We start from the raw sequence: 15,370 nt of genomic DNA, 5'->3' as shown, positions 1-15,370 counted from the left end.
CGTTCTCAATCTCCATGGCTAGTCACACTGGTCTTCCTCCTGTTTCGTGAGCAACCCCAGATGTCTTTTCCATCTAATGGTCTTGTGTTTGCCAGGAGTCTTTCAGGCCCCAGAGCTTCCCTTGTTGTTTGGGTCTCCGAGAGGTCTGCTTTTACCACCAAACCCAGAGGTGCACTCCTACGCTGTCAGTGCGCATCCTTTATAAAAAGCTATTTATTGTATTTATAATCTTAAGCTATAGACTGCTGGGGTTCAAATCCTAGCTCACCCACTCACCACTTGTGTGACTTTTCTGTGCCTTTCTTTCTATTCTATAAAATGGGGATAATAACAGTGCCCGTTTTCATTGGGTTGTTAAGAGCATTAGTTATTTTCTGTAAAATAGTGAATTTGAGCTATTCTATCATTTTCTCACCTGTCTCTTCTTACCAGCAGGGAAGCTCCCTGAGGTCTTCTTGCCTGGCTGTTCATTGTAGGGAAAACAGCCCACACTTGGGAGGCCCGTAGTCTCTCAAGGGAATTGTACATCACAGAGCCCGCTGCATATCCTATCCCTTGTTTCAGGAAGGCCTGAGGAGCTGGAGTTCAGATCCCCACCCCGGGCACCGGATGGGGACTCTGCACATCGGTTCTGTGTCTTAACGTGCCACCAGCTGCTTCTGATGCAGCCCAGCCACGGACTTAGGGGGTGGGAACCACCGGCCTGGACGACCCGAAAGGCCCCTCTAACTCTACATATGACCGCACTATGTAAGTTTTCGTTTTAAATATAATTCTTAACATTACATGTTTGTGGCTAAAATTTCGAACAGTACAAAGGATATGAAATACGATGTTTCCCACCTTTGAACCTCAGTCTTCCCCCCCAGGGTCACCCCTGTTTCCAGTTGCTCCCACAAATCTCACAGATCTGCACAGGCATGCGTGTGGGTACCCCCTCTTGTAACACATGAAAAGAGATGATATACACTTGCTTCCTCTGTTTACTAATCCATACGATGATGCCGCATCTGTACCTACAGTAGTCTGTGCTCCATTTAGGCTGCACCGTCAGGGACACTTGGCTTTCTCCCAGGATCTGCTATTACAAATTATAATAATGCTGTGAATAGGCCTGTACACAGCCATTGAGGACCTGTGTGAATCTATCCACTGGGACAAAGTCTTAGGAATAGAGTGACCAGGCTAAAGCGTAACCTCATTTTTACTGACCAGAAAAGCTTTACTAATAAAGTGCTCACCCCAGTGGATAAGAGTTGGCTTCTCTGCCCTCCCAACAGTATAGTACCAATTTTCTAGTCTCCCCCAATTCGGTCAGTCAGCGTAAAACGACATCTCTTTGTTGTTTACATGCACATTTATTGGATTATAAGGTTCAGCCTCTTTCCATATGTTTAAAAGCCACGTGTATTTCTTTTCCTGTGAACTTGCTACATCCTTGCTTATTTTCCTGCACACTCTTTACTGCAAAGATACTAAACCATCGTCTATATTCAGTGCTTCCTTTTCTTCTATCTTATTCTCTCTTGACACCCTCTCCCCTCCTCCACTTACGCCCTGGCTCCTTGCCAGGTCACCTTAACCTTGTTGCTGTATCCAGTGGTAAGTCCTCAGTCCTTATGCTTCCTGGCCCAGCAGCAACAGCTGACGCTGCTGATCCACACGGCTCCTTAGCACCTCTCTTCAGCTGGTTTCCAGGACACCACACTTCCCTGGTTTTCCTTATACCTCAAAGCTCCTCCGTCTCCCTGACTTCTCAACCTTGACCTGTCCTAGATGGCAGTCTTTGAACCACTTCCACACCTTGGCAATGAGGTCAGGTCTTCTGGTATTTAATACCATCTAGAGGCTGTTAACTGAGAAATTTCTATCTCCAGCCAGCCTGACCTCTCTCCTGACCTCTCCCTTGTGTAGCCAACTGCTTTCTCAAATCTGCACTTAGATGTTCCAGGGGTGTTTCAAACTTAACATTTCCAAAACCAAACTGATCTTCCCTCAAAACCCATTTTGACTGTCATCCTCTCCACTTAAATGAAAAGCAGCTTACCTTCCAGTTTGCACAAGCCTTCATTGCCGCCTCAGGTCTTTCTGTCATATGCCCCCAGCCAATCTCTTGGTGATCCCATTGGCTGCACCCTTTACATGCACCCCAAAACCAACCACTTCTCACAGCCTCCACCTCTACAAGTGCCACTCTGGTCCAAGTCGCCACCAACTCCCGCCTACCTTATCCTAACCCACTTCTCTGCTTTGACTTTGGCCCCTTAGTCTTTTTGTAACCAGGCCAAAAGCTTTCTTTAAAAATAGCGATCAGGTTACGTCATCCCTTTGCAGAAATTTTTATTATTATGTATGCAATGTACTAATTTTTAAACTTATATTTTCCAGGTCTTATGTCATACTTTGAGATGCTTCCCTTTTGTATGTGTGTGTATAAATATAATTATGATAAGATATACACATAACATAAAATGTACTATTTTAACCATTTTTAAGTCTACAGTTCAGAGTCATTAAGTACATTCAGATTGTTGTGCAGCCATCCCTACCATCCATTCCCAGAACTTTTTCATCATCCTGTTCCCTGGTCCTTCCAGCCCTGGGCAATCACTATTCTACTTCTTGTCTCTATGGGTTTCACTACTCTAGGTACTTCATAAAAGTGGAATATATATATATATATTTGTGTGTGTGTATTTTTTAATGTTTGGAAATCAGTGTACACATTCTGGCATGTTGCTTGGCCAAAACATTCTTGAGATACTTCAGTGTATGCATGCTCTGATCCCCCACACCCATCCCTCCACCCGCTCTGCCCAGTCATGAGTTTATCTCCTGCAGAGAGTCACTGCTGTGTGCTCAAGACTTCTAGGAATGCTGCATCAGCTTCTGCTTCTCAAGTGTGATCCAGAGCACCGCCCTCCAGGTGAACTGGATAAAATGCAGAAGCTTGGAGTTTGCTCCCGACCTTGGCATTCTCCATCCAGACCTGATGGAACCGAGGAATCAGCATTTTACAAGGTGCTGTCCTGATCCCCTGCTAGACACTCTTTCAGAGTTAGTGATCCACTGGGGGGAGAGGTGGCTGCTTGGTCCAGAAGAGGGCACATTGCAGTACAAGCCTGGGGTCTGCATCCTCACTCAGCCTTGGTTACTTATCCCCTCTGTGAAATGGGGGTAAGAACTCCTAGGTCAGGGAGATGAAATAAGAATTAAGGGAGATACCATCTGTGACTGTGTTTTGTAAACTTTGAAGAATATACACATGTAAGGGCTGGTAGCATTATCTCGGAGCCTCCCAGTCCGGTTTCTGCAGCCTCCTCATTAGGGCCCCTCCCCAGGCTGTGGAATGACAAAAGCATCCCTTCAAGGAGCAGGGGAACACAGTGTTGGCTGTGGCCAATCTACAAGCTAGTGCAGCAAAACCCGTGTCAGTTCCTTCTCTTTTATGTTAATAATCAAAAAGAACGCTTTATTAACCTTAACATTTTTAAATGTATTTGATTACATTCGGATCTATGCATTGTGAAATGGGTGTAATTATCTTCATTTTACAGAAGAGAAAACTGAAGGTTTTCATGGAAGTGAGATTTCACAAAAGAAGCGAAGCTTCCAATTCTCTGACATTTAGCCAAGTCACCTGAGCCCTCGGCTTCCTCAGCTATAAAATGGGGGTGACAGCTGTGTTAACTCAATGGTTCTGATGGGTATTTAGTGATATCCTGTCCGTATGTGCTGTGCCTGACACTGGGGCTGGCACATCCTGGTGCTACGGGGGGTCCACCTCCACAGCACCTGCTCCAAATTCCATGTTCTCACCTTTATGTTGAGGGACCTCAGGGGCCTGTAAAAAATGCAAGAGAAATAAAGACAATGGGGGTGCCTGCTGGCATCAAGCCATGTTCTGCCCGAGGACTAAACTGAGTGAGGAGCTAAGAGTCTTCTTTTGAGAATATTAAAATGTATGTTGACCAAAGCAGGCTTCTCCTGGATCTGTTGATCAAACACAGTTATTAGACCAGGCCAGAGTTGGGACCAGGAAGGCACTGAGGCGGGGACCCAAAGCCAATTTGGAGTTCCCACCATGCTGCTGTCTTCCCAAAGAAGACTCAGTTGGTAGAGAGTAGAATTCAGTGGTCAAAGTTCTGGACTTCTGACCCCCAAAGTCAGGGATGTCTCCCCAGGTACCCTCACCTGACATTGCCAGGTACTGAGGGCTGCCTTGGCTAAAGGTGGACACAGAGCCGTGGTGGGAGCCTGAAACTGCTGGAGGTAAGAGCCTGGAGAGCTGCGACAGAAAATGCCCGGAGGTCACGCCTGGGGCCCCCTCATCCCTGTGCCTCCTCTTGGAAAGCCCTTTCTTCCTCTCACCCCCATTCATTCCTTCAGTCGTTTTTTCAACACCCGCTATATGCCAGCTTCCAGGAGCAGCAAAGATAAACCAAACACTCTCTGAGACAAGTGAAACAGTAATAATTCTAAAGATAATAAAAATTAAAATAAGAAAGATTTAACAATTATTGAACCCTCACTGTTTGCCAGGCTCGAAGTGTTCACTCATGTAATCCTCACAGCATCCCTCTAAGAGGTGTCGGAATGAAGAGATGTGGGGACACACAGGAATAGCAAACTGTTACGGACAGTTCATCAAGAGGGGCATTTCCTAAGAGGTAATGATTTCGCTGGCAGAAAGCAGAACCAGGGGCTTTCTAGCAGACAGAGGCAGCAAGTGCAAAGGCATAGAGCTGGGAATGTTGAGTATGCGTGTAAGGAAGGCAGGGAGGTGGGGTGCAAAGTGGTGGTACCACCTATGAAGGGCCTCAGACGGATGTTATACAGAGAGATGAGAAAGAAGCAGATGCATGTTCTGATGTACCTAGGGTAGCATGGGAGGAACAGCAGGGGGCGCTTCTGGGTGCCAACAGAGGAAGCCTGTGGCAGTGGGGTGTGGATGGAAGATCAAGTCAGACAGAGATTTCTGAGGCAGAACCTCAGGACTTCAGTGGCTCTTGCCCAGACATAGCCCAGTTTATCAGCCTCCAGGCACCTCGGTTGGAAGGAAGAGCAAGCGCCTCAAATGCAGCATGTTGGGGTTTCAACTCATCCTTCCTTCTTCAGTGGATCTCTCCCTGGGCTCCCCTGTCGCTGTCCTCTCCTGCTCCAGGGGACCCAGGTTATAGGTCATAACACTCCCGTGGCATGTCTCAATGATCTATTTTATATATTAAGCACAGCCAGTCATACCCCTTATAAGTCTGCGATGAAGGCTATATATACCCCTGAACAACTTGGATTAAGAACGCCTGAAGGAGAGCTCTGAATCTAGCCCATCCTCTTGGTCTAGGCCGTTGTTCACACCAATGAATGGTTAATCAATGAAACTTGGACATTAGAGAGCAACACAACTATTGCATTAAAGGACTTCACATCATTTATTTAGAATAAAAATGACATACGAAGTCTGACAATTAAGTTCGAGAACTTGTAATGATGTTGCTAACCTTTTCTGATATCAGAGGGATTATTCTTTATGAATTTGTACCAACTGGACAAACAGTTAACCAAGTTTGTTATTTGGAAGTGCTGAAAAGGCTGTGTGAAAAAGACGACCTGAACTTTTTACCAACTATTCATGGCTCTTGCATCACGACAATGCACCAGCCCACACGGCACTGTCTGGGAGGGAGTTTTTAGCCAGGAAACAAATAACTGCATTGGGACACCCTCCCTACTCACCTGATCTGGCCCCCAATGACTTCTTTCTTTACGCGAAGATAAAGGAAATATTGAAAGGAAGACATTTGGGTGACATTCAGACATCAGGGGTAATATGACGACAGCTCTGATGGCCATTCCAGAAAAAGAGTTCCAAAATTGCTCTGAAGGGTGGACTAGGCACTGGCATCAGTGCATAGCTTCCCAAGGGGAGTATTTCAAAGGTGACCGTAGTGATATTCACCAATGAGGTATGTAGCACTTTTTCTAGAATGAGTTTGTGAACTTAATTGTCTGGCCTTGTACAACATTCCAAAAATGACTGAAACTTTGGGGTTGAATCAGATAAATCTGGGATTTAAATTCTGGCTTTGCCATTTGTGACCTTGGGCTGGGCACTTAACCTCCCTGAACTTCTGTTTCTTCAACTATATATGAGAATGAAATAATGATTGTTTATGTATGCAACACAGAGCCTGGTATATAATAAGTGATCAATAAAGAGTAGCTATTGTTATTAATGTTTTCACCTCAACTGAATCATTTTGTGGAAATAACTGTGTTAAAACTGTCAACTGATCGACATGACTGAACACTGAAAAAGTGTTATTTAGTGAGAGGTAGTGAACTTTTGTTCACAGACATTTTCTATTATAGACGCCCTAGAAGGAATTATGGATAGAATAGAGTCACTAAAGATTGTAACAGGTAAGGGTAAAGGGAATACACTGAAATACACTTCCACCTGATGAAGAGATAAAGATCATTTGCAAAATTATTCAACCTTACTAGGAATCAAAAAGACTATACTATCAAACTAATATTTTGTTTCCTTTTTTCTCTCCCTTTCTTTCTCTCTTCCTTCCTCACTCTCCTTCCTTCTTTCCTTCCTTCCTTCCTTCCTTCCTTCCTTCCTTCCTTCCTTCCTTCCTTCCTTCCTTCCTTCCTTAGTTTTCCTTTTTTTTCTTAATGAGCATAGCAAGGACGACAAGGACATTATTAATTAGAGACACTTATAAATGGTTATTATTAGTTTAAAGGGGTACATCTTTCTTTTTCCCTCCTTTCCTTTCCTTTGTTTCTCATCTTTCTCTCGCCTTCCTTCTCTTTCTTCCTGTTTTAACATTATGTTGTGGAACGTTACAAACACAAAAGCAGAGAATAGGATAATGAACTTCCATGTACCCATCACCCAGCTACAACTTTTATTTTGTCACTGGTATTGTTTCACCTATTCCCCTATGTTACTAACACTATTTATTTTGCTAGAGCATTTTAAAGTAAATTTCCTCTTTTTAAAGGCCACCAATCCTATAGGATTAGGGTCCCACCCTTATGACTTCATTCAACCTTAATTACCCCGTAAAAGCCCTATTTCAAAATACAGTCACATTGGGGGTTAGGGTTTCAAGGTATGAATATGGGTAGGAGACACAATTTAGTCTATAGCAGCCACCTTAGAGCCAGAGATGGAAGCCACAGCAAACATGCCCCGCCTTCTTGTCTACCTACCTCATATTGTCCAAGCCACTATATTTTGGTTCTCTTCATTACAGGAACTTAGCCTACTTCTTAACTGACTCATACATGTATATATTAACAAAAGTTCCAAGGAACAAGAAGAAAAGTATAAAATAATGGCTTCTAAATAGGTACTATTGCGTGCTACAAGGGTAGGAGAGGTGAAGAAACTGAAATATGAGTCTTGAGGGGAAAGGCTATCGCACAGCATTTCAAGTTTTACAATCACACCTAACATTCCGATGACTATGAGAAACATACTGTTTTCCCATTTTGTAAGCAAAGGCCTAAAACAGCAAGAATATTTATAGCGGGACTCTTAAGTATAATACAGCATCACACCAATTCCAGCCCTCCCTACAGACCCGTTTTCCTTCTTTCCCCTCCTCCCTCCCTCCTTCTGCAGTGGGGATGCTGTGTCCCAGGGGAAGCCAGGGAGTAAAGTCCAAGGACAGCCCAGTGCTGCTGGAACATCTTTCCAGGGTTTTATTTTGAGTCTCCTCTCTGTAATCCAAGGCCAGAGCAGGGTTTTCCTTGTGAGGGGGAGGGATTTCCATAGTGACCATGGAAGGTGTTTTCACCCTTCCTACTGGTAAAATGGCATCAGGGGTCCCCATCGGTTCAAGATAGGGACCCTGACTGTATAGTGATAAGGACAGAGGCAACCAGGTAGCAGAAAGTAACCTTTGCCCTCTTCTGCAGCAGGTTGGCGCTCGGGCTCCAGGAGACACGGGAAGTGGACACTCTGGTGGACCCGGTGCCGACCGCTCTGGGGCACGTACAGAGCTTGGGAAGCTGGGTACGCGGACGGGCAGATGCGGGTGAACCTGCTGTGTTCGTCCTCTGCTGTGGTCACACGGTCCAGTGATGGGAAGAAACCGGGGTTCCCCAGGTCTTTGGCAGTCATGTGGGGTCTTTTGAAGGTGGGGTATCCATCCTCTAGCTTGGGGTTGGGGTTGGGGATGGGCCTATAAAACTCTTTTTCCCGGAGTTGGTTCTCTAGCTTCACTTGCTGTGGGAACAAATCATACACAAATGGAGGGCTGAGAGAGATGGAAAGCAATGCAGCTTCCTTGGAAGTATCCCAAACAGAGCACACTTTTCCTTATTTAAAAAAAATTGTAAATTGGTTTCTGAATGATAATATACACAACAGAGGGAAATACTGAAATAAAACAAAAGGGTTAATAGTGAAAATTGTCCTTCCCATCCTCCTCCTCCCTTGGTTCCCAAATCCAGAGGCAACCACTATCATCAGAGGTTTTTGTATCTTTTTAGCAATATTTTCTGTACATATAAATATATATGTATATATATGGCCCTGGTTTGCACATACATGACTCATTATAATTCCAGTCTGCACTTCACTTCCACTAAATGACGTATGTCAGAAATTGTTCCACCTTTGTATGTGTAGATCTTATTATTATTTTTTGTGGAGATACCTGAAGATAGGAAGAGAATTCTTACACAAGACTTAAAATGACTAAACGATAAATGAAAAGACTGATACATCTGGTTATATTAAAATAAGAATTTCTATTCACTGGAAGAATGAAAAGACAAACTACCAACTGGAGAAGAGTTTTGCCACACATATAACTGACAAATGAAAGATGCCAGAATTTAAAGGACTCCTACAAATGAATAAGAAAAAGACAAGCAATTCACTAGAAAGCTGGACAAAAGACATGGAAAGATAGAATAATAAATATTCATAAACAAGTGAGAAGATGCTGACCCTCATTAATAATCCGTGAAATGAGAAGTACGACAGGAAAATGTTGTTTCAAACCCACCAAATTGGCAAACATTTTAAATGTCTGATAATAGTAAGTAATGGCAAGATTAGAGAGCTACTGTTCTGGAAAACAGTGATGTGCCCTGTGATCAGTCCCTCATTCCACTTGAGCTTGTGCACGTGAGGATGTTCACTGTAGCGTTTGGGAGTGGGAGCGTTACCAAAAAGTAATTAACCCAAATGTCGACCATCAGGAGAAGGGACAAATAAATGGTGGCATATTCATGCAGGGTCATACTCTACAGCAGAAAATGAAGACTATGGCATAATGTTGAGCAAAAAATAAAAGTCACAGAAGAATACAAATAATATGATTCAATATATAATAAAGTACGTAAAAGGCAAGTCTAAACAATTTGCTATCAATGCTGTTTAAACCGTAAGTGTATATTATTTACACTCTTCTGTATGCATGACATATATTTGATGTACATTTTAAAATACATACACACACGTACACATAAAAGACCTCTTAGATCTCTTGGCTTCGGGTATTATTCTAAATAAGTGTCTCCAATGTCCACACTTATAATAAAAATGAAATAAAGATGATTTCAGTGAGCAGGTGAATGGAAGACAAGACTGAGTAACTTCTTACCTCTTGCGGTGTGACCCTGGAATACTTGTGCTTCCCAAAGGGTTTATAGTTGACCATATAGGTGCTTTGATATATGTCTAAATCCACAGGGGCCTAGAGGATAAGGGCGAATACAAAGCAAGAGATCCCGTTGTGTGTACCTCCGTATAAAGGCATTAGTGGCCTGACATTCGTAGTCCTTCATGATGTGGCTTCTACTGGCCTTTCCCACCTCACCCCTGGGCTCCCCTCCATGCCATCTGTACTCCAGCCTCACCTCTTTCCTCTCTTCACATGTACCTGGCACATGCTCTCATCTCCTGCTGGAAGTGCTAGCTGCACTCTTCACTGACTGGCCAACTCCTTTATATCCTCCCAGACCCAGATTAAATCTCCCTGCCAAAACATCTCTCCCGCCCTTTTATTCTCCACCTCCCAGGAACTAAGCTCTTTCTCCTCTGCCTTCAAAGCACCTTTAACATCCTGCACTACAGCACTTCACATGATGCATTATAATTGATTTAATGAAATACACTAGATTAGGACCTAACCTTAGGCATCTCTGCAGCCTCAAAGCCCAGCACAGTGTCTGACACACCAAAGGGGTCTAATAAATGCATGCTGAATAAATAAATGAACCTCCAGAAAATGGTACACCCTTGGCTTTCCTCTACCTATTTAAAAAAGAAAGGAAAACTATTCCAAAATGATGACCAGAGGGAGACCCAAGGAGCCTAAGGGCCTGGCCCACCCCTGGGGCTATTCACTGCCCAACCTTGAGATGGTCACAGGGGACAGCAGCCCACAACACTCACCTGTCTGGGGTACACCACACCTGCCATAGGAGACAACCTAGGCACAGACAAAGTTGGTTAGGCCTGCTTCTGCCACAGGCAGGGAAAGCAGCCACTGTCCGCAAAGCTGTGCCAACCAAGCATGACTTCCCCGTCCCTTTAGCCCCATCCTGTAAGTACTCGACCACCCAGGGGTTGGTGGTGACAGCAGGGAGAAATGAGCTGGTGGACAGCGGCCCTGGGACAAAGGGGCCAGGAATTGGAAGGAATTAGCGCTGTTGAGAACATGTAATTTGCCTGGTAAGCAGAGGTGAGTATACTAGCAAGGCAAGTGTTATGCTCGTAAATGTTCAACAATTATTTTTGGAGGACAAATAAGCCCCAATTCATAGCACTTGCCAATTTCTGGGGTGTAAATGTTCCCACCATGGCTCATGTTGAGCTACCAATATAACGTTGCTGATGCAGAGTTTTGAAGATGTGCATGGAATGGGCTCTTAGAGCCAGGATGAGCTGACTCCAGTACGCAAGTCCCACCAAACCAGGGCTCTGAACTACCTCGAGGAAGCAAGGGTCAAGCCTAGGACTTAGTGGCACCCTGATTCAGAAGCACAGCACGTTTTCTAGTGGAGATTGGGAGTATCCAGGGTGAAGACAGTTGTGAGGCTCTGCATTCCCAGGGAAATGATAGCATGTGTAGTTTCAAGCTTGTCCCTGTCCCCCAGCCCTGAAGTCCTGTGGAGAGGCCTTACTGCCTGGGGATGGGGGAACTCCCTGAGCTTCACCCTATCTTATATTCATGGACCCCTAGGGTCTTGATCGTTACTTCATTTCATTCCCTTGGAACCCTGCCTTGAGCCCCCACTCCATTCAGTGGACTGTGTCCCAATGCGGTGGTTGCCAGACCTCACCTGGCCCCTGTGTCCGCTCCTTTTTGTGCATAGACAGCACCTCTCTGGGGACTGGGGACCCGCTTCAGTGCAAACAGCACCTACGCTTCCTTCTGCCAAGGGGAAGATGACGCGCCTGCCCTCCTAACTCCAGGGACCCCTGTTGCATGGAGAGGCCTGCCACTGTGTCCCACTGCCACACCTGTCTTTGAGGTGAGCCCTGACCTACATGATGCAGGCTGTGTTGGTCACAGTCCCTGGTCATTGTGATTGGGTGTCATAGCGCACCTGAGCCAGCATCAGAAGGGACCCAGGAGGCAGGGGCTTTCCAATACTCTACAGAATCTGTCTATTTACAGGAGGCAGTGAAACAAAACCCCATGTGAATTATGACATCAGACTGTGAGTACCCGAATCTACCTAATACCATAGCCCCTCCAGGGAAAAGCTGGCTCATCCCGCTTTCATCTGTCAAAATTCCACCCTCTTTCATACTCCTTAGGATGGCTGTAATCCAAAAATGAAAAATAACAAGTGTTGGCGAGGATGTAGGGTAACTGGAACCCTTGAAATTGGAACCAGCATTGCTGGTAGGAATGTAAAATGGTGCAACAGCTATAGAAAACAGTTTGGTGGTTCCTCAAAAAGTTAAATATAGATTTACCATATGATCCTGCAATTCCACTTTTGAGTATCTATACACCTAAAAGAACTGAAAGCAGGGGCTTGAACAGATACTTGTACACCCATATTTATAGCAGCATTATTCACAATAGTCAAAAGGTGAAAGCAACACAAGTGTCCATCAACAGGTGAATGGATAAACAAAATGTGGTCTATGTATACAATGGAATATTATTAGGCCTTAAAAAGGAAGGAAATTCTAATACATGTCACAACATGGATAAACCATGAAACACATCATGCTAAGTGAAATAAGCTAGCCATCAAGAATAAATATTGTATGATGCCACTTACATGTGGTACTAGAATTATCTAATTCATAGAGACAGAAAGTAGAGTAGTGACTGTCAGAGACAAAAGTGAGGGAGGAACGGGGAGTTACTGTTAAATGGGTATAGAGTTTCAGTTTGGGAAGATGAAAGAACTCTGAAAAAGGATAGTGGTAATGATTGCACAACATTATAAATGTACTCAATGTCACTAAATTGTATCCTTAAAAATGGTTGAAATAGTAAATTTTGTTGTCTATTTTTACAATTTTTAAAAAGGCCCCTCTATTTAAGGTCCACCTTCTCCATAGAGCTCTCCTTGGTCTCTCACTAGATGCTCTCCTTGGTCTCCTTGGTCTCTCACAGACTCCTTTCATTTATTCAATCGATCTTTATGGAGCACGTATTTTTTGTTGGGCACTGTTCTGAATCTTGTGTATTCAACAATGAACAAAGTAGATGGAACTCCCTGCTTGCACAGAGCTCACATTCTGGTGAGAGCAAAACACACAGTAAATAAAGTAATAAGCAATTGAGCCTCCAGCAAATCAATAAAGGGACATGTAAGAGAATGAAAGTGGGAGTCAGCACTTCAGATAGGAGGCCCGAGAAACCCTCTCTGAGAAGGTGCCGTTAGAGCAGAGATCTGAAACATAGAAAATCAGCCACGCAAAGATCTGGAGGAGGGGTATCCTAGCATAGGGATCAGCAAGTGCAAAGCTTGTAAGACAGGACACCTTGGAGCAAGAAGGGACAAGGAAAGGAATGGGAGAGGACACGAGGCCAAGACAGGCAGTCTGCTGTGAATCTCCGATTTCCCCCTTCTTTCCATAATGACATACCAACTTCCCTTTTAGAGAACTTTAGGGATCTTATGTTTTTTCCTTCGGGAATCATGTGATTTGGGTGGTGCTGACTCTGCTCCAGTTCTAAAGAGCATATTGTCCCCAGAATATTCCATCCTCTAGGCCACAGTGATTGATTATCCCCAACTCCTGGGAAAGAGGCTCTCTCTTTCTGAGATGGTGGGCAGTAAAAACCGTGGGAGCCTTGAGCTGCCCGAGGCCATCTGTGTACCATGTGGAAGGAGCCTGGACAACAATAAAATCAACAGAGGATAGAAGACCCAATAGATGGAGACAGAAAGTACTACATCATGAAGACTCTGAACCCCTGCATACAACCATGCCTGAAGCTTGATTGCATAGACATTGCAGTTTATGTGAGCCCAGATATATTCCTTTTCTTGCGAAAGCCAGTTTTAGTTGAGTTTATGTAACTTACAGCTGAAGCAGTCTCAACAAATTCAAGTTTGGAGAGCTACAGAAGTTATTTCTCCTAACAGACTATGGGATCCTTATGGCAAAGAACTAATTATTACTCAGTTTATCCCTTGTGCACTGTCACTTAAGCGTAGGGATTAAGAAGTGCTTGTGAATTTAATAAAACTGAAATAAATAGCAAAGAACAGGCTAAAAAACAGAATGGCCGTAGAGGGGACAGCTGGGCCCAAACAAGTGATTTTTGTTCCTTAGGAATATATTTTTCAGAGGGCCGGCCCCGTGGCTCAGGTGGTTGGAACTCCGTGCTCCTAACGCCTAAGGCTGCCGGTTCAATTCCCACATGGGCCAGTGGGCTCTCAACCACAAGGTTGCCGGTTCGATTCCTTGACTCCCACAAGGGATGGTGGGCTCCGCCCCTTGCAACTAAGATTGAACACTTTGAGCTGAGCTGCCACTGAGCTCCCGGATGCCTCAGTTGGTTGGATCGCGTCCTCTCTACCACCCTTGCCAGTTCGACTCCCACAAGGGATGGTGGGCTGTGCCCCCTGCAACTAACAATGGCAACTGGACCTGGAGCTGAGCTGTGCCCTCCACAACTAACACTGAAAGGACAACAACTTGACTTGGAAAAAGTCCTTGGAAGTACACACTGTTCCCCAATAAAGTCCTATTCCCCTTCCCCAATAAAGTCTTTAAAATATATATATTTTTTTTTCCAGGAAAATATTACTAAGTTGAATCTGGAGTTCTCATTCCAAATCCTGAGACTTAACTGTCCTCAGATCCTTGGGAAATCATGTAAGTTCAGAAGAAGTCAGTGTGATCCTCTGTAACACAGAGATAGAATATCCACCTAAAATGAAAGTAGGAAGTCACATGGATGTGTCTGTGAAGGTATTTGGCATTCTTCGTGCCAATACTCACCCATTTGTTCTGAGTTTCTACTTTATGCCAAGTATTGTGCAAAGATCTACAATTATAGCAATGAAATAGAACTGACGGTCTCGGCCTTTATGGAGTTACAGTACAACTGGAGACAAATATATAAATAATCACACAAGTGAGTCTTTAAGTACAATTGTGACAAGTGTCATGAAGGGGACATATAGTGTTTGGGGACTTGGATCAGTGTTGGGGGCTAGTCAGGGAGGACTTGCCTCAAGTAGTGACATTTTAACTCAGTCCTAAAGAGGAAGGAGATTCTCTGGCTTGTGTGACTGCCGTAGGGCTGAAGGAGACTGGTCTCGTGTGGAAGAGAGAGGCTGCTCTGCTGTGGCAGAATGAGGTGGGGTAAGTGTGGCTCCAGAGGAGGCTGGAGAGGGAGGTAAGGGCTTTGTCTAGTGGGTACAGGAGGATCGGTTGACTTTATCCTGAGAATAATGGGAAGTACTGGGGAGCTTAAGCAGAAAGATGGTGCGAGAGGAGGCACACATGAAAAAGATCACTGGTGGACAGCTGTCTGGGTGAAGGGGAAGAGAGGACATGGAGATGAGTTCAAAGGCCACTGGATGACGATGGTGGCTGGGACAGGTAGGAGGAGATGGAGGTTAGATATAGAGAAGAGTGGGTAAATCCAGAGCTGGTTTGGAAGTAAACTCTTTAGAATTTAATCCGTATTAGGAGGCAGCCGGGGTAAGACAGAGAGGTGCAAAGATGATTCCCAGATATTCGGAGTAAGTCCCTGGGGGTTGATGGTCCTTTGATGAGGTGGGACATGCTGGGAGAGGAGCCAACGTGGAGAGTAAGACCATCTATTGCAGTTGTGCGGCCTGTGTGGCTTCCAAGTGGAGAAGGTGTGTTCACACCTGGGTAAAAGTATAGCTCAGGGAAGAAAGC

The 15,370-nt window shown here is 44.6% G+C and overlaps 1 protein-coding gene across 1 annotated transcript; it reads right to left on the bottom strand.

Moving 5' to 3' along the window:
• Positions 1-7,822: 7,822 nt before the first annotated feature.
• On the bottom strand, positions 7,823-10,459 carry SPMIP9 (sperm microtubule inner protein 9; the record flags this gene model as incomplete). Its single annotated transcript, XM_081068828.1, has 3 exons — positions 10,430-10,459; positions 9,636-9,728; positions 7,823-8,248 (listed from the first exon to the last, which is right to left on the bottom strand). The coding sequence occupies exons 1-3, from the start codon at positions 10,454-10,456 to the stop codon at positions 7,823-7,825; spliced, it is 546 nt and encodes a 181-aa protein (XP_080924954.1). The 5' UTR covers positions 10,457-10,459.
• Between the last annotated feature and the right edge of the window lie 4,911 nt (positions 10,460-15,370).

Source organism: Rhinolophus hipposideros, assembly GCF_964194185.1.
Source record: "Rhinolophus hipposideros genome assembly, chromosome: 12".
Taxonomy (NCBI): domain Eukaryota; kingdom Metazoa; phylum Chordata; class Mammalia; order Chiroptera; family Rhinolophidae; genus Rhinolophus; species Rhinolophus hipposideros.
Note: the sequence above shows the minus strand (reverse complement) of the source record. Positions and strands in the feature narration are given on the sequence as shown.